A 20,177-nucleotide genomic window follows, 5' to 3' on the forward strand; every position below is an offset into this window, starting at 1 on the left:
ACCTTCCCATTTCACCCATCCGGTTACTCCAAATGTTTGTCTAGTTCAGCCTTAAATTTATTTAAGCTATCAACTTCCACAACAATAGATGGAAGTCTGTTCCAGCAATCAACTACCCGCTGGCTAAAGGCAAACTTCCGCACATCTAGTCTACAACTGTCTTTCCTCAATTTGAATCTATGCCCCCTCAAGTTCTTAATCTGAGCAAGCGGAAGTATTCCATCAGCATTGAGCCTGCTCAAACCATTCAAGGCCTTGTACACCTCAATCAGATCACTCCACAGGTGCCTAGTGTCCAGATGCTGCAACTTACAGTTGTTACATGTTATGTGTATCGATTCTAGAGACCTTATATGGAACGATGCAAAACCTTTTGATCAACTTTGCTACCCTGAAAATTTGTCATTAAGTCAGTTGACATATCTTAACTTCGAAGATTTGTTATACAATTAATGCAAAAATTTATTTATAAAATCTGATAATGGTAAAGTTCTATCAAAATTCATTAAAAATGTAAGAATAACCGATGAAACGGGAATGCAACTATTTAGCGTTATTTACCGATGCAGGAACAGAAATGTTTACGTAAAAAGAGGAAAGTGGACAGGAATAAAACGTTAAAAAATCAAGCAACGTAAAATACTTCAATTTTATTTCATTGTCCACTAATTCTTCCATAAAGTCATCAATAAAAATCGAACTATCATAATGTTTCTAGAAATCCATAAAAACCATTAAAAACAAAGAAAATAGTAAAATCAAGAATGAGAAAAGGGTTAATGCTCTACTATAAAACAGTCAAATTGGTAGATTACATTTATTGTATAAAGCGGAACCTGCTAAAACTTTTTCAACGCCGCTAGTCAATTTAGAGAATTACAAACCAAGCCCAACACTGCCTTGAGAGCATCGGCAAATATCCTTGCATCCTTTCTATTTAAGTGTATCCAGTTCGTATAAAAACAGACCTGTAAGCCAGCACAGACCACGCTGAGAAAATTCTACCTCATGAGACTTGCACAGTCTCTACAGGGCCGAACTGATTGACAAGGCTCTCAACATGCACTCCCTCCTATTGTGTCTGGGAAGAATTGCAGACACTTTTAAATTTAATCCTAACTCTCGACTTTTTGACAACATTGCCCTGTACTGTACTTGCCAAGTAAGACCTCAGTTCTCCTGCTCTTAATATCATTAGTGCCAATTTACAACAATATCACCTTTCATGCCTATAAAAGATGATATATCTGTTCTATAACGTCATCTACTTTTGCCTCCTGGCAAACGTACCCTTGTCTTAATGTAGTCTCTGTTTCCATTCGGCGTGGACAAAGTAGCCAAAGAGTTCAAAAAACAGTCACACTCACTTTGCCAGTCGATGCTTGGACTTAGAAAGTTATTGGACATGGAGATATTTTATGGAGAAATTTCTTGGACACTCTTATTTTCTGGATCATAGTGGTCAAGATGATTGAGGATGAATGTTGGATCATAGGGATCCATCTTTATCAAATAACATTTTAAAATGCATCCTTTTCGTATTTGAAATGCGTTGTCGACAAACTTACATTCTGCATTTCTTCCGCAAGCCTCCTGGAGGGAAAACTGGTTCACCTTAATGTACCCTAGATCGAATAGAATTTTGTTGCACACGTTCTTTAGAAATTCGTAGTTGCAGCGATATCTACAACTATAAAGTTGCAGATATTGCTGCAACCATAAAAAAATCAAACAATATGTGGTATCTGTTTGGTTGGTTCAGTAACCAACAATTTCTCTGCTTTTTGTTTGTTTATGCGCTTCGTCGGTCGACGTTACCGGTCGTCTGCTTTCCACTCTGATTGATAACTTTACTAACTTCACTACAGACGAACAGTGTTGACATCAACAGTTTTATCCTTATTCACTTAATAATCCGCAAGTCAATTTCGACAGTCAGAACTCGATAACTTTATGTTGTTTGAGCTTTATGTTCGAAAAGATACTTTTACATTTAAAACTGACGTTCTTCATAGGTCTTCAAAAATGTGGACCGTCTGTTACGCCATTTGTTCGGAAGCATCATAACATTTAGTTTCATGATTGCAAATGGGTTTTAACCCTCCACGTGTATCCCTATCCATTAGGTCACAGGACAGAAATACACGTATCAGAATTTTCCGATACCAGCCTTGGTCTAAAATCTAAATTAAATCTTCGGCCTTGAAGCTTACAGTCAGCAATGGTCATACTAGCACTAAAATTACGGTTAAAAACACTTCGTCTTTAGCAGCTCAAACATATGCATGTTACAGTACTTCCCTTTTGTGTGGCAGAAAACAAAATGCGATAAGATATAGTGCCCATTTTCAATGGCATGCACAATAAACTACAGGACTGAACTGTTCCATCCATCTAAATTTTTGCGCATTTGCACACAAAAAAAAATTTATTCTGCATGAGAATATAACAATGCTAGTGGGCATATCAAAAATCAATAAGAACTGTTCTGACTATAGTTATCAAAGCTACATCACGACTTTGAGGCAGCGGTTAAGTGTTTTTTCCTTCTGCTGCTATACGCAAGGTGCTTCAAGTAAAAGAGACCATGTTCTGTCGCGTTTACTTTTTATAGTCTATCTGTCGTTTGAACCTTTCTTGTTGTATTGGGCTGAAATTTTTGAATCTAATGTTAAAACCGGACTAGATTTTTAAAGTTAAGATTTTACGGTTTCTAAATTAAAGTTTCGTATAATGAACTGGTTTTTCTCAATGGAAAAGATGCCCTCCGAAACTGAAACGAATGTAGACCAATTTTATTTGAAGTGTACTTTCGTTTCAGAAGTACACCGATGACGTTTTTAGATTAAACCCCGGATGGGGAAAAATTCCTAGTGAGAAAAAAAAAGCAGTTGGTTAGGCAACGTTTAAATTTGTAAATCGTAAAACCTAAACTGGAATCAAAACTTAGTAATCGAATCTTAGTCCAATTTTAGCACCAAATCCAAAACTTTCAGCCAAAATATGTCAAAGTCCAGCTAACAAATAGCCTATACAATTATGAACACATATTTGGTGGTCACTGATAAATACCTTCTTCTGACTTTTCCGTTGAGGACCTTCACATTTCTTTCATAAGAATGCTGGCTTCATCTCCAAATGTAAATAATTTCGCATGACACGATTTAGTATTAGCCATATAGTGCAAGAAAGCCAAGGTTTTTGCTACACCGGAAAAAAAATAAAAATAAATAAAAATAATTTTAAAAAATGTAAAAGTATATAAGAAAATATACAAATTACGCGCTTTCCTGCTCGTGCAGGCAATGAACTGGTTTTTCCAGCCTCAACTACCTGTGGAGGCAACTTGTTCCAGTAAACAACTCGTTGGCTAAAAGAAAAAAAAACTTTTTACAGTCTATTCTAAACCTGTAATTTGAATTCATGGTCACCGTAGTTCTGAAATTCATTATAACAATGAAAATTTTGCCTTCATTCATTTTACTAATCCCTCTCAGAGCGTTATAAACCTCAATCAGGTCCTCTCTAAGGTGATACAGAGTTTGGCTGGGTTGCCAAGCTCTGTAGACTACATAATCGAAGTCGCCCTTTTGCCGACCTCATCATGCGAGTTTACCCGTCTTTAGATCCTTTTAAGAAGCTCATTGTCATTTTTCACATGAGGTCTCCATACTTAAACTTAGTATTCCAAGTGCGATATTACAATTGCCTGATACAGTGGGATTCTGACCTCCCATCTATAAAGGTTCGATAAATCAATAGGATATTCCTGGCTTCCTGTTTACACTGCTCAGAGAACTTCATATCGGGAGGGGGGGGGGACTTCGATTTCTCCTCTTGTCACCCAGCAGTCATCCTTCTAACAATTACGACCTAAATCCCCTTTCGGAGGGACATTAATAGTCAGTGATCCAACTTCTCTCAAAGATAGTTTCGTAAATAGAAGATATGCCTAGTGGGCTAACCCCACTCAAGGAACAACTGAAGTATGGCGTAACAAAGGCAAAACAATCGATCAAGCTAACATACTGGAGACCATATACAATATAACATCCACTCAAATAAAGTCGAGAAATTTCGTATCGAGACATGGCCATCCACAACATATGACAATATATCTAAATTCTTTGAGGAACAAATAAGGGTTAAGGTGGCTGTGAAACTTATGAAAACATGATATCCCTCTTATGCATATTCAGTTATGATGGGCGTACCTAGTTTCGTCTGATAATCCTCATTTAATTCTCTTCCCTGATGTGAGCAGGAAAAGCTGCATTTTCGTCCGAGCACGATTTTATACCTGGGACTTAGTAAGGTGGGGGGGGCAGTTGACTTTCCCCCGTCAAAGGTAAATTACTGATCATACCCAGTGATTATATATATAAGTTATATTAATATATTGAATTAAGTATAGATAAATGGATGCGAAAGTTATGCAATTATCTTTTTCGGTTGTATGATAAAATATACCGCATAATTACACAGCGCGTCAATTTGGTGTGGAAGTAAAACAGTCAAATGTTTAACAAAATAATGATAAAATAGATTTTTAAGAAACAAAACAAATATAAATTTAAAAACTAAAGTAATCAGAAGTTAATTTTACATATTCTAACACTATCATTTGTTTATTGTCATACTACTAATTAGTGGCGTATCCAGGTATCACGTAAGGGGGGGGGGTTATGAGGTTTTTGAGGGATTTTTTTAGAACGCCTCCTGCGTTCTTTTTCTTTAATTTCATATTTTTGGTAAGGGGGCAATTCTCCCTCTGCCCATCCCTGCTACTAATTGTATTCTCCCTTTCTTTATCCTGTGAACTCCTTTTATCTCATGTGGTCGCCCGGGATTATAAACAGATGTATTTTATTTCTTTATATAAACCAAAATTAAAAGTTATTCAAAGGATCATTACTGTAGTATTTCATGTTACTCGGTTCCTGTGTAATTAAAGTGGGCGCCAATCTAAATGTATTCCAAATTAGCCGCTCCGGCCGTTTAAATTATCATGTAATTTTACAGCACACCCTTATTCTAATTTTGTCCTACGCTGTTTTTGTATATACAATATTTTTAAAGGTTTTCGTTGTATTCGCATCTTACAGAACTTAAATTTATTTTAAAATTCTGTTTATACTCCAAGACGACCACATGTAAGTCAGAGGAATTCACAGTATAGAGAAAATACAAGGAATTGTTTTACCATACTCAGTGGAATGTTCTTGTTTTTGTAGAAATGTTCAGTGCTTCTTATGTTATTGATTTTTTTTTTTTTTTTGCCTTATCGCGGTTTACGCATATACGGTGGAAGTGATTACGTAGCATCTTAATTTATTCTTGAACTCAGACACGTTGCGTGGTTGTTACTGCTGTTGCTTCGTACAGATCATATAGTTGTCAGTGTCGTTACTCCATAAAAAAAAAAAAAAGTAAAAAAATAAATAAATTTTCTGTTTATACTCCGGGTCGACCACACAGTCACGGAAGTTCACAAGATAGAGAGAATATAAGAAACAGCACCGTATTTATTGTATTTGCAATCCTACTAATCACTGTTTTACAGTAGAGCATTAATCCCTTTCTAATTCTTGATTTTAATAATTTCTTTATTTGTTTTTAATGGTTTCCAGATACACTGATAGTTTCATTTTATTGATTGCCTCCTCGAAGACAAAGCAGACAGTTATATATTGCTTGATTTTAATATTTGTTTTCTTTCTGTCCACTTCCACCTTTTTACTGTACACATTTCTGCTCTACATTAATAAATATTGCTGAATGAAGAGAGCTGCTCATCAACGAACAGCCGCATTCTTGTTTTACTGGTTATTATTATCAATTAAGACAGATCCCGAAGTGATCACAATAAGTAGCGCTCAGTGTAATAATGATACAGTCGGAATGTTATTATAGTCTCTTCGGTATTCAAGCCAGATGGGTTCACTGTCTTAGTGAGAAACAGAGAGCGCTAATTATGTGATGATCTGCAGTTCTTATGAGTCACCTGTTTTTCGGGGAACGTTCTAAAAATCGAGGGCTCCAGAAAAGTCTAGTAAACTTACTGTAAGACCGTGCTAGGGGAAGAAGGCTGTTGTTGTTGTTATTTGGTTTTTAGGAGCATTAGCAACTAAGGCCATATTGCTCCGGGGATATGCGGTGGTCATTCCCTGACCTTTCCCGCATCCTCCGTATTTGGTGGTCACGGGCTCGAATCCCGGTCTAATCAAGAAGCGTGTGCTACGCACTGCTGCTCCTGCCCACCTGGGTACGGAGGCGCCAGGGAAGAAGGCAACTAGACAGATAAATAATTTCGTTGAATGAAGTCGTAAATCCAGGTGCGGTCTGGCCAATTAAGGAAGATGATATCCCGAGCTCCCTATATGTGGGCCTTCCCAGGACCCTCCAAAATCGGGTACAAAATTGGCTTCGTTTAGACCTTAATTCACAATTAAAGAATAAGCAAACTAAATATTTCAATTTCTATTATAAAAGTATCTAACAAATTACCGTTTTTTTTTTTTTTTTTTAGGGAAGCAGCTCTTTAATTCACCATTAAAGAAGCCGCTTCCCTAAAAAAAAAAAAAAAAAATGTTAATCCGTACCTGCGTGAGATTGTGATAAACCCCAAGAGGAAGGTGGTGAGACTTGGAATGTTCTCGACGACGACAGAGGCTTGAAGATCGATGCAGACCCGATCAAATCTTACAATGAACCTAATAGGAGTGAAGGAACTTCCACAAAGCGGATGACTGACAGCTGACCATAAAAGCGAATGGCGATGTCTCAGGAAAAAAGAATTCGTCAATTTAAGATCGGCAATTACAGCCTCGAACGAAGTGGCCTTGAAGAATTCCTCCATGTTTTGACGGATTCAAACCGAGCCCTCTTCAAACGAGTGTGGTGATGAAATCATTGTCAAGGCGAACATTTTTCCTTCTCCTCCAGAAACGTAATAGTACTTATACGGTTTCATGTATGTTATTTCTTAGTTTTACTAGGAAATTTAATCCAATTTTTTTTTTGACGGCCTATCATGTTCATCGACATGTGTAAAATGATTATACATACAGGGTCTGTAATATATGAGATAGGCCTACAAATGTCCTTTATTGCAGTCAACGGTAAAATACATATGATATTCTTGAAGTCGTCGACCAAACGGAAAATAAAGTTTGAAAAAGATTTAACATTACGATAAATTTTAAGGAGATAAAGTCCACCCATATATAAGATAAATAAAGTAATTGTAAGAAAGAGGAAAACCCCAAAATATCAGTGGGACTGTATGTTCCCTTTCAGACAAAGTGATCACAAATGAATTAGGCATAAAAGTGACTGAAAAATTTTCGGATGTGAAAAATTCTGGAAAACCAATTAGACGAATTGTCTCCTTTACTGGTCTAAAGCTGTCACAAGCTAAAATGAATTTAGAGATGCATAAAATAGTCAGCCTAATTGTGAAGTCGATGGTTGTGCGTCGTCTATTAGGCCAACTGTAAGAATATGTATGGGACAGGTCGTTTATGCATATTTTTGAAATAGTCCTAGATAGATTTAAACCTTCGTTTTAATTGTCATAGCCAAGATTTCAACAATTAACATAAAACCTGAAATAATTTATGAGTTATATAACGTATACTTTTATTTATTTATTGCTGCACGTACTTAGTTTACTATGTTATTGACCTCATTTCTTGAAACGTAATGATCACTTTGTGTTAGCTGTATTTGCATGTTTTTCATTTGGTGCTACGGCCTCATTACTCTTTGGTTACTGTATACAAGAAACAGGTCCACAATTTTATTTTTGAATTTACCCACTTCCAACGAAGAAAACTGTGTACTGTACTGGAATAACGAGTGTCTTCTCATTGTCCCTAAAATAATGTTTTAGTCTCTCGGGTTTCGTTAGGAGTTGGCTGGTTAGTTTATTTTTTTTTATGGAGCACTTGGCAGCTTACGCTATAATGGGTCAAGTCAAGCGTTTCGTTAGGTGTACTGAGACCAAACTGACTGTAACTAATTTAATTTTTAGGACTGAGCTGAAACTAGGTGTTAGAAACATGTTTTCTGAATATAATTGATATAGAAGACATTATCGAAAGCGGTTAATCTGTTAACATCTGCTGTAGTCCCATCACAAATCCTAGTTCAGAACTTGTTAAAACTTCCATTAATTTGGACAATATTAAATATGAAGGAAGCTTACTCATTACAAGTTTGAAGTACGTCAATATTGTGATTTTTAGTAGTTTTAAAACTTGAGTAAGCCGGAAGCTAATATAGGCTACTCTCTCAAATAATTGTTATCCTTCACGTGGCAGAAGATTTCAGTGTCATATACTGAAAAATTTCAAGACTCAACAAAACTTCAATAGCTGTAGAAGAATACACCAACTGTGCGCATCTTCATGTCGGCAAGGGGATGTTCGTGCGACTAACTGGGACATGCTCGCTCAATCAGTTTGTGTAAAACTGAGAAATGAGGATGTGGGTGCACGTGATCGTCATTGAGTGAATTGTTTTCGAACTATAATCCGAATAATGAGCAACCACCAGGGTTTGTGTGCATCTGGGGAAGACTGTTCGTATAAGACGTGTAGATAAGGCGATGTTTGCTAATTGTCCAAAATGAGATATCTTGGTATATATATTCAATACGAAGACAACTCATTCCGACGAAAAGAGCAACACAAAACTTTCCTTGCCTCCACAAAACGAGTTCGCATACCCAAACCAAAGACTAACTCCATATATCCATACAGGCTCCAGCCTGCAAGGCTGGAAAAAGACAGCCCTTCATAGCTTATTTCTAAAGCTCCGAAACTTTTCGATTCTGCTACGAATCGAAATTATATTATGCAAAGCACGACAAAAAGGAAACTGCAATTTAATAACTTCTAAGCAACTGACCTGTTCTGATTCTCGAGTCGAGCCAGCAACTCCATATCGTCCTTTCGGCATTGCTGTAAAGGAGGGTCTTCACAAGTATCATTACAGCAATCCTCAGAAATGGTAACAGATATTGATGTAACGAGTTTAGGCGGTGGTGAAGGTTCCATATTAACGGACTTCATAAATCATCTTGAATGTTGTAGCCATGATCAAAATTCTATGAAACAAGAAGTTTATGATAATTTAATGCCGTGACAATTTCAACATGCTACTGAGACATGAATATACTTAATGTTATTCACAAACAGCAAATTGATTAAACTATCATAGTTATTACATGTAATTTATACTATTTCAACAGCCATCACGAGAGTTCAGTATTTCTAATCGGTGCTGCTCCTTTTTTTTGTGTGTTAATGTCAAATAATTTGTATCAATAGCAGACTGGTACCAAAAATTGTGTAGTATATTCAATTAGACTGACCCATCTAAAACTCCTACGTTGTACACATGGCCAATCCGTCTCTGAGTAGCAATATCAGTTTATAAAGTTTACATACCCCTAAACTAGAAAGGTTCGATATAAACCAGCAAGCTTTAATAATAAACATTATTATTTTTTTTTTTTTTGTTTGTTTTAACAGCATACAAATTGTTAGAATAGGTGATTGGCATGCGGCACTACAATTATTATACGCTACAATGAAGACACAATATTAAGACAATCTTATTAAATTAACAAGATTTGAAACGACTAAAAAATATGATCAATATATACAAGATATCTATAGACACTAACTACTTGGTGATTATTGACCAGTTCATTTTGCAAATCAATCCATATCGACATGCTTGGGGGGGGGGGGGTTATGTCGTGTCTCACGACCATTAAAAAAAAAATTCCATAACTGACTGAACGTGAAGAATCGCTAGCTTAAACGACGGTTATATCCCTTCTCTGAGACCCTGGCAATTTGTTTATTTACCGTATTTGCCGGACTATAAGACACTCCTCTTTTCCTGAAAAACGTTGCCTAAAATTCCCCTGTCTTATGGTCCGACCTAAGTGCATTTATTTATTATTATTTTCATAAGAGTAGACTGTATATTTCAGGGATAAATCACAAATGAATATACAGTTTAAATTACACTCTGGATTTCAACGTAACGGTAATACACAGTTCATATTTACCTCTTTATAGCTTTAACTAATGCACGTAAGGCCTTATCAGCTCCTCACGACGTCGATTTTGTGAGGACAAGCATTTATTCGTTAACCTATATTAAATTTATTTTATACACAAAGATAAAGTTGTTTATTTTTATCACAAACGCTTTAAAATTTAATTTAAATTACATTAAAAGTGTAATCATGTATGGCAGATTTAAAAGAACATTTTCACTAAAATTTTATCTAATTTAAACTTAAACACTTTTAATGTAAATAAAAGTTTCAATATGTAAACCTTCATTTAATGTCATTATTCATTGTGCTTTACTTTTTTCAAACAACTTGTTTCAGTTTCTACCTTGACAGAAAAAACACATTCCAATATCGTGTCAATGGAACATAATTCAAAAAACTGCTGAATAGGCAAATTTAAAATCCAAATCACCAACACAGTCAGTGATATAAGGGGAAGGGAGTGGAAACATCGGTTATCTTACGGCGAAAAATTAGCGATCAGCTGTGAGAACAGTTCAGTACCCGTTATTATAAAAACGATGCACAAATAAACTGGATAAAATGAATATTCACTGCAGGGTTGCCCCACTAGTACAGCTGAAGAAAAATATGCAAAATTCCATTACAGTGGTACAGTGAAAGAAATGAATACGTGCAGTAGAATACAAATGTGTATTACACGGCATGATGACTGCAGTGATAAACAACATAAAATACTGAATAGTTTACAATAAGCCTTGAACCCATCTTGCCTAATGCCAAAATTTTGCTAGTGCAGAAGAATTCATACTGAGATGTAACTAAAAAGTTTCAGTACCTGAGGACAAATATCAAATGCACCTTTCATTTTTGATTTTTATTAAATTATTATTTAATAATTATTTTAATTTAATTATTAAATTATTTAATAAAAATTAACACGTATCAATTAACCGCATAATTAATTTTAATATTAATTAAATCATTAGCATTTGAATTAATACTGGCCACGTTGCACAAAGAAACTAGGCTTCTGCTACATCAGAAAAAAATAATAAAAAATAAAATAAATTAATTAATAACAATTCGTAGGCTAAAGCAAAGCTCTCTTCTACACAGTATATACTTCCCTTACTTTGAATTCATGCCTTCTGTTTAAACGCAACATATACTGTGAAATTTCACCTTCCTTCATTTTACTATGCCCACTTATATTTATCAGATCATCACAAAAGCTTTTTATCCACATATTCTGAAGGCTTTCCTCATACAGTGGCCCTTTCGCCAATCTCACCAGGCGCATGTCCATTTTCGGACCTCTCAGAGAAGCCCGTTTTGTTTAGGAGTGGCCTTCCGCTTCCAGACGTTGTAATGCAAAAAGTACAGTACAGTATCTCCCAATTAATTCATAGAGACCTTCGCAGATAGCATTGAGGTTATAAAACTGTCCTCCCGGTGTGGAGAAGGCATTAGTTCGAATTCCGTCAATGACGCAAGGAATTTTTATGGATTGGTTTTTAAAACGCAGTTAGTTGGTCTCAAGTGATAGCTGTATGGTTTTAACTTCTAGGAAACTCGGATTTTTCGTCCAGCAAACGACAAAACCGACCAAAAAATACAGGCAATTACAGATATCAATATACTGACGCGAATATGGCCTTTAAGGTCTTAATAGCTTATACACCACCCTATCTTTAGAAGCAACTGTTGATAAGCGAACAGGACACCACGGACCCTTCTTGCCACCTGTTTGCACTGCACAGAAAATTTCATGTTTACATCGATCATAATCCCCAAAACCTCTTCCCCACTCTCTTTCTTCCAAGTGTATGTTATTTTGGTGTTGTATTTCCCAAGTGTAAAACCTTGTATTCTGCAGCATTAAAATACAGCCAATTATTTAACGATCCCTTCAGCTTACCCAAAAAGTGTCAACTAGTCATTAACCACACGACTATCCTTCACATATCAGGCCGACCGGGCTAGCCGAGTGGGTAAAGTACCTGCCCGGCAACCCAAAGGTCGCGGGTTCGATTCCCGCCTCGGGCTTGGATCAAAGTACTGCAAAAACCTTGGGAGGTGCAATATGGCCACAGAAGCCGATGCGCCAACAACTACCAAATCAAAATCAATCATTCACATATCAGGTCTGGCGTAGCCGAGTGGTTAACCGAAGATACAGTAGTACACCCCCTGAACTAACCCTGCTTAAGAGGGTGGGAAAATATTATTTAATTCTTGGAATACGTACACCTAAATATCATTAAAATTAAAATAAATCTTATAAAATCTCAGTCTGTGTGCTGCACTACATAATTAAATTTTTACGACAATCCTACTCAGACACCTGTTGCATTTATTGATATATTTATGTATGTATGTTGATGCTGTACATGCTACATAATGTAAAGGACGACTAAGGTAGATGAAACATCTACACTGAACGTAGATGTATACCATACAGATAGATTATCAGTGTAAACGTATAGCATTACTAGACAGCACTGCATCGTGTCAAATCGAATTCCAATAGCGTAAATGTTAAACTGTTTCTAAACTGCTCAAGCAGATGAAAAGACCAAGTCGTAAGCTGTTATGGTGGTCTGATCTTTGTGTTACATATTCACCTGTGATACCGAACTGTAATAACAACTCTGAAACTACAGCATACAAGCTTGTGTTGTAATATAACTCCCAAGCGCTAGTTCCACCCGATATTTATTAATGAAATATGTTATTTTTATCCTACATGTACCCTTTATGTCTGGACTGCTCCAATGAGGTTATTGTCTTGTGGCTATGAACAGGTTTTTCCTGCAGCCCAAATATACGTAAATGCAAATAAATAAATCTTTAGTGTAAAGAACACGCACGATTACAGTGAAGCAGCACACCTACATTACCACAGCTGATTTCATCTACTATTAGTTATTAAAAAAAAAAAAAAAAAACAGACAACTGTTCTCCTCTTGGCAAGTAGCTCGAAATATTCCTGGACATCAATATTTGATATACTTGATGTCAGACTTTAAAACGATCTCTTTCTGGAAATACAAAGCAGAGTACTTAAACTCCGAATAGATTCTATAACATATAATTGTATATCCCGAAAGAGGAGACCAGCTGACTTCAGCTTGTATCTTTCCAGTAATTAAGGGGGTAATAGCCATAAAATCATTGGTAAACTCATGATTTTATGGACTAATATGAGAAAGGGGTGTCAGTTATTTCCGAATGTCTATTAAATCGAAAGTATTTTTCGAGACCATTTGTACCCTAAATAATTGACAATAAATATTTACTCCGTACACGCACGTATTAGAAACACTGAAATAAAGTCAAATAAAAAAAAATAAAAAAAAAGATTTTTATTTACCTTGGCTTTATTGGTTAATACATAGCACATAATCAGTACAAGATAATTTGTGACCGTATATAGTGCCTGGAAAAATTGTATTCAGAGTCGGAGCTAAGAAATGGAAGTTGAGATGCTGATGAACCTTTGGAGTCTGGAGAACGCTATTCCAAATGCGTTCGGCTAACTTCTTGCCAGTCACCACTACATACACCTACGTCAGTTCAGCGCCATTGTACAAACTACTTGTAAACTGCCTCTTTGAAGTTAATAGTTGACTTCTTTCATGTGCTTTCAATCGAAACTGTTGAAACACTAATATCAACACTATGCATCAGCGAAAACTCCTTAATCATGAGATCTTGGCGCCGCATCTGAAAATAATGAACCTCAGTAAACTGTCAGACGAAAATAAAAATCTGTATAATTTTTTGCACCTCAACTTCCTAAATATAGAAAGTTATTACTTGGTATAGGTTCTGAAATTAATTTTATATTAAATTTCCCATAGTTATTGCGCACGAGAACCTGTCTGTGTACTATTAAATGAAAGTAGAGAAATACAACTTGTTGTGAAGGCAATGTTTCTTCCTGCTGTGAACATAAAGAACACTGCATTTACGCTACGAAGCTTAGAATTGTGTCTGTCGCAATTCGGAATTTTACTTGCCTTTGTATGAGTTATTTAATAAATGAGAGATCAACTTTCGGGATATATTTATTTCAAAGTAGTGCAATACCGATGCAATTTATTGTGAAGGCGAAGTCTATTGAGCATAGATAACTTCAAAGAACGCGTAAAATTTCATTGTCGGGAAAATACAGTCCGGCAGGTAGTTTTCTCCGGACATCCATACACGATGGTCTTTACTGGTAGAAGATGTACCATGATTCCTCACTATAAAGAACAGCTTTCCATTAGCCTACGGTCCAAGAACGACGGGGCTTACACCAAGCCAGACGGCGTCTGGCACTAGTCGATGTGATTAGCAGCTTGTGGATGGGTAACCCACCGTGGTAACCCATAACATGCAGTGTGCGCATTGTGCCGGTGCTCACTTGTGTCCCAATCGTCTCAATGAGAGAGCCTGTGTGCTGTGACAACGTCGACCTGTGTTTCAAGCAGATGATTTTTTGCAGGAGTCTCCCGTTCTGCCAGCTTCGCAGTTTTTTCTGGGGCGTTTCGTGAAAGTTTTATCAGTAGTCCTCTTCCGTTTGCAGATCAGATCACATCACCAATTGTCAACCTGGGGATCTTCAGTGCCGTTGAATTGTCACGTACAGACTGAGTGGTTACATAGCACCCTATTATTATTCCGCGCTGTAATCTGTTAACTCTGTCGATCTGTCTTGCATTCACAATCGTACTACTGTTTCCCCGAAAGCCTATGAGCATAGAGTTGTGTCTGACATGTCGTGTTTATGTAGAACATGACCAACTATCAACCGAGAGGTGTCCGCATATTAACTATAGGCCAGTATATAAATTATAATCCCAAGTCTGCTTATATGGGAAATAGGTATACATTACACAAGCGTTGTTCAATTAAAACAAGTTCTGCGCATTGACAATTCTCAACAGGAGGAGGGACACTCGTCTCTTACTATTTTCCTGTTATGATTTTAAAGTATCTGATGTCAGCATTAATTTGATAGAAACTTAGACCCACTTGCGACTCAGGATCAAAAGCAAGCGACCGGGACAAATGACAGGAGGAATCACCCTGCTTCATGATAACGCAAGCCAGCACGTTGTAAAACTTTATTCAAGGCTTACTTCGACAAATCTGCTGTCAAATTCTCAGACTCCCTGCATACATCACATCACCGTGCTGCTGGCAGCTATGCGAGTGCCACATCCCGTCACCAGCCTCAAAAAGGGCACGAAATCCTTGAGAATGAAAACAAAGAAATTGAGGATGACAGGTTTACATCAGCTAGGGCTCCGAATTCAATTCACGGAGTAATGAATATTGGAATTGATCTTGAAAGGGTGTCAAGCTGATACATGCTATAGGAAACGAACCGCGGTGTGGCTCGCTCAGGCTACTGTTGCTAACTACTGCTCTGAGATGCATGCCAACAATATTCCAACATAAAATCATGAAGATTATGAAGATAGGCAGTGTGGCTCGTGCGGACAATTGTGTATACAAACATTAAGTCTGCAAACTTTTAGTTAATAGTAAAAATTATTCAATTATTTATTATCTATTTTAATACCTATATTATCTATATTATACCGATAATATCTATATTATCTATTTTGCACTTTTAACTAAATACATATACCGACTTAGATTACAAACGTAACATAATTAATTAATACATAACTGATACGGAAGTTATATAAGGGGAACTCGGAGATAATTAATACTTGACACTAAAAAAATATATATCCCGTTATAACTGTGTTGGGAGATAAGTTAGGGTTATAAACTGAAATTGAAATTTTATTTAAATCAAAAGTAATCATGACTCAGACCAGAGCAGCAAAACAAAAGGCTCAAGCTAATGGAAGTGCTGCGGCTCAGAGGAGAACTGAGGGGGGCACTTGCCTTCTGAATCACAGCCTTCTAAAATGCACAGCTTGCATGATGTTTGCGGAGCATTCAGGTACGGGACATGATGTTGCCATGGGGATGTCTTTGTGTGTGCGCGATGCAAGCAGTGTATCGAAATCAGGCAACAACTCAGCGTTCTTATGGGCCTATATGAGAGCCTGAAGGACAGGGTGGATGCCCTCGAAGGAACTAAATTGAGGGGCCCATCAAGCTCTCAGCTGCCCACATCAACGCCAGAGCTTGCACTTGGTCATCGTGAAACTGGTCATCGCTGGTCCCAAAGGAACTAGTAGTTGTTGGTGACTCTATTGTCAGGGAAACGGGGAACATGCTTTGTAAAAAGGATAGGTGGAACAGGACCAGGGTATGTCTGCCAGGGGCAAAGGTTGATGACGTTGTAGAGCAGATATCATCTTTTAAGGGCACAAAAGGTGATATAGTTGTACACGTTGGCACTAACGATATCAAGAGTAGGAGACCGGCAGAATTGCTTAACAAGTACAGGTCACTGTTGAAAAAAAGCCGTGAAATAGGGTTGAATTTGAAAGTGTCTGCAATTCTGCCCAGACACGATAGGAGGGAGTATATGATGAGAGCCTTGTCGATCAATTCGGCCCTGGAAAGATTGTGCAAGGCTCAAGGGGTAGAATTTTTTTCAGCCTGGACTGTACTTGTTAACAGGAGAGATTGCTTCTACAGGGATGGGATACACTTAAATAGAAAGAGTGCAAGAATATTTGCTGATGCTATCGAGGCAGTGTTAGGTGGGTCGGAAAACTGCTAGCTTGGGGGGGATACAAAGACGAATAGATTAACAGTAGCCACTGGCAGAGGTGAAAGAGATTCTTGCACTGCTTCTATTGGAATGAGCAGAAGCCTGAAAAACAAGATTCAGGATATTTCAGAGACTGCTGGGAGTCATTGCGGTACAAGTAAACACATGGGTTGTGTTAGGGTAACTAAGAATAGAAATAGGTGCATGTATACTTGCGTGTACACCAATGCTAGGAGTTTAGTAAATAAATTTGATGAATTTGAGGTATTGCTCAAAACATCAAAGGCTTGTTGGGATATCAGAGACTTGGTGTCACACAGATATAAGGAATGCAGAATTGGAATTTGGGGAGTACAACGTCTACGGAAAGGATAGACTGGATAGGAAGGGAGGAGGAGTTATGCTATTAGTTAAGAAATACATAAAATCCAAGGAAGTGAAGCCAGTGGACATCGCTGGACAGTGCAGTGTCGAGTCAGTTTGGTGTGACATAAGCATTGGGAGATCAAAATTGAGAATAGGAGTGTGCTATAGGCCTAATGACTCTGATAGGAAACTGTACAGGGAAATAGAGTGGGCCAGTAAATCAGAGAGTCTTATAATGGGAGATTTTAATTTCCCAGATATTGACTGGAATTTGAGGGCTGGTCACTCACACACTAGCAAGGCTTTTGTGGATTTATTTGATGATTGTTTTCTACATCAGCATGTTCGGGAGGCAACTAGAGGGAAGAATACTCTTGATTTGATTATCAGCAGTGATTCTTCATGCATTAAGAATCTGCAGATAAAGGAATCACTAGGTGGCAGTGATCACAGTGTGCTGAAGTGGGATTTACTCAAAGAGGTAACTACCATTAGGGGTAAAGGGAAGGGTTATTGCTTTCGTAAAGGCGACTACGATGGACTGAGACAGTATTTAAATTCTATACAGTGGGACCAACTGATGATGTTACCAACAGCAAATTCAAAATGGGAAGCATTCAAAGAACTTATCTTGGAAGCTACTAGGCTTTACATACCAACTAAGAAATACTGTTCAAGGTTTAGGCCTAAGTGGATGTCAGATCAACTAATGAGACATATGGCAGAGAACAAAAATGCATGGGATACATACAAATTAACACATGACACAGAGGCCTATGATAGATACAAGTTGATCTGTAACCAAGTTACAAAGGAGGTTAGGCAAGCGAAGGCAGATTACGAGAAATCTTTGGCAAGGGATGCAAAGAAAAACAGCAAAGAGTTCTTTACTTATGTAAACTCTAGAAGGAAGGGGATGAATCAGATTGGTCCACTTGATATCGATGGGTCAACTGTTGATGATCCTGCTCAGGTAGCTAACAAACTAAATGAATATTTTGCATCGACATTCACACATGAGGAGTTATTTAGCGAGGGGAAAGCCAGAGGTGTATTCAACTCTAGCAGTAAGCTAGAGAATCTTGTAATAACTGAGAGTAAAGTGGAGGAGAAATTGTTGAAGATAAACATAAGAAAGGCACGCGAGGTGGATGGGATCTATCCAGTTATATTAAAGGAGGCAACAGAGGAAGTAAGCAAACCCTTAGCCATAATTATGAGAGCTTCCTTGGACTCAGGGGAGGTACCCACAGACTGGAGATGTGCAAATGTGACCCCAATTCACAAAGGAGGATCAAAGGCTGACACAAGCAATTATAGACCTGTGAGTTTAACTTCTGTTCCAGGAAAATTAATGGAGGCACTAGTTAAAGAAGCACTGCGGGATCATCTAGACAAGACTTGAGTTATAGCTCGTTCACAGCATGGTTTTGTTAAGGGAAAGTCTTGCCTGACCAATTTGATTGGATACTATGATGCAGGGAATAACTTTGATATTATATACTTGGATCTTAGAAAGGCTTTTGATACTGTTGCACATGGAAGACTGCTGCACAAATTGGAGCAGTGTGACATTGGAGGCAAATTGCTGCTGTGGATAAAGGGGTGGTGAGGGGGAGAAGACAGAGTGGTAATCAATGGACACTGCTCGTCGTGGATTAATGTTATTAGTGGAGTCCCTCAGGGCTCAGTGCTGGGTCCATTATTGTTTTCTGTATTCATAAATGATATTGATGATGGTATATCAAGCTTAATGTCGAAGTTTGCAGACGATACAAAGGTAGGCAGGGTTGTCAAGGACACTACTGACACTATGCTGCTGCAACAGGATCTGGAAAGGTTGAGCAGATGGGCTGAGAGGTGGCAAATGAAGTTTAACATTGACAAATGTAAAGTACTACACATGGGAAACAGCAACCCCAGAGCAACGTATCAACTCTGTGGTACTACACTGACAGTGGTAGAGAATGAAAGGGACCTGGGGGTGGTTGTGCAGGCAGATATGAAGTTCTCTGAGCAGTGCAGACGGGCTGCAAGAGTAGCTCATGGTGTATTGTCGATGATATATAGGAATTTTTCTAGCAGGGATAAGGAGGTGATTATTCCCTTGTATAAGGCAATGGTCAGACCACTCCTAGAGTACTGTATACAGGTCTGGAGGCCTCATTTCAAGAAGGATGTAGAGCTGCTGGAACGAGTACAGAGAAGGGCAACAAGATTAGTGAATGGAACAAAGGGGTGGTCTTACGAAGAAAGGCTTAAGTTTTGCAAATTACAGTGTCTGGAGACTAGGCAACAGCGAGGTGATCTGATAGAGGTGTATAAAGCATTGAATGGTTTGAGCATGCTCAATGCTGATGGGATTCTTCCTCTCGCTCAGAATAATCACCTGAGAGGGCATAAATTCAAATTGAGGAAAGACAGATGTAGGATAGACGTGCGGAAATTTGCCTTTAGCCAGCGAGTGGTTGGTTGGTGGAACAGACTTCCATCCCTTGTCGTGGAAGTTGATAGCCTAAATAAGTTTAAGGCTCAGCTGGACAGGTATTTTGAACGAACAGAGGGGTGAAGTGGAAGTGATTTTTTTTTTTTTTTTTTTTTGGCTGATGCTGCATAAGCTTGCTTTCTTGCATCAAATGCCTCTACTAATGCTAATGCATATCAATGCCCTGGCATCTACTGCTGTAAAGAGAATTTCTCTTATCAATGTATATTTATCTTTTTATTTTTGTAGGAAAAATAAAAATTTATTTATTAATAAAGTGCAGATTTGACACCTCACTATTATCCTTTCCTTCCTCTGAAGAAAAGCTTTCAATTCGTTTCTTTATTTGCCCACAAAGTAACTTCTCTCTGGACCATCAGGGGATCAGCGTCCTGGTGCAGCTTCACCACTCCATTAGGTCATAGGATGATATATCGCTGCAGCCGTTGAAAAGAATATATATGAGGAGATTAGGAAAATAAAACGCGACGCATGTCTAATGCCAAAGGCATTTTCTTTAATTTTTCAAAAATAGTTTTTAAAAGCCTTAAATGTCTTTTAATTGGACAATT

At 37.6% G+C, this 20,177-nt stretch overlaps 1 protein-coding gene across 1 annotated transcript in view; it reads right to left on the reverse strand.

Annotated features, from left to right (window-relative positions):
• LOC150087906 (ecotropic viral integration site 5 ortholog-like) overlaps nucleotides 1–20,177 on the reverse strand; it is a 293,698-nt gene that overhangs the window by 204,824 nt on the left and 68,697 nt on the right. The window contains exon 3 of the mRNA XM_090369261.1: nucleotides 8,914–9,112. Within this exon, the coding sequence (XP_090225387.1) occupies nucleotides 8,914–9,077 (164 nt within the window). The 5' untranslated portion in view covers nucleotides 9,078–9,112. The remainder of the gene's footprint in view (nucleotides 1–8,913; nucleotides 9,113–20,177) is intronic.

Source organism: Mastigoproctus giganteus, chromosome 3 (genome assembly GCF_048544385.1).
Source record: "Mastigoproctus giganteus isolate SK-2022 chromosome 3, ASM4854438v1, whole genome shotgun sequence".
Classification (NCBI taxonomy): Eukaryota; Metazoa; Arthropoda; class Arachnida; order Uropygi; family Thelyphonidae; genus Mastigoproctus; species Mastigoproctus giganteus.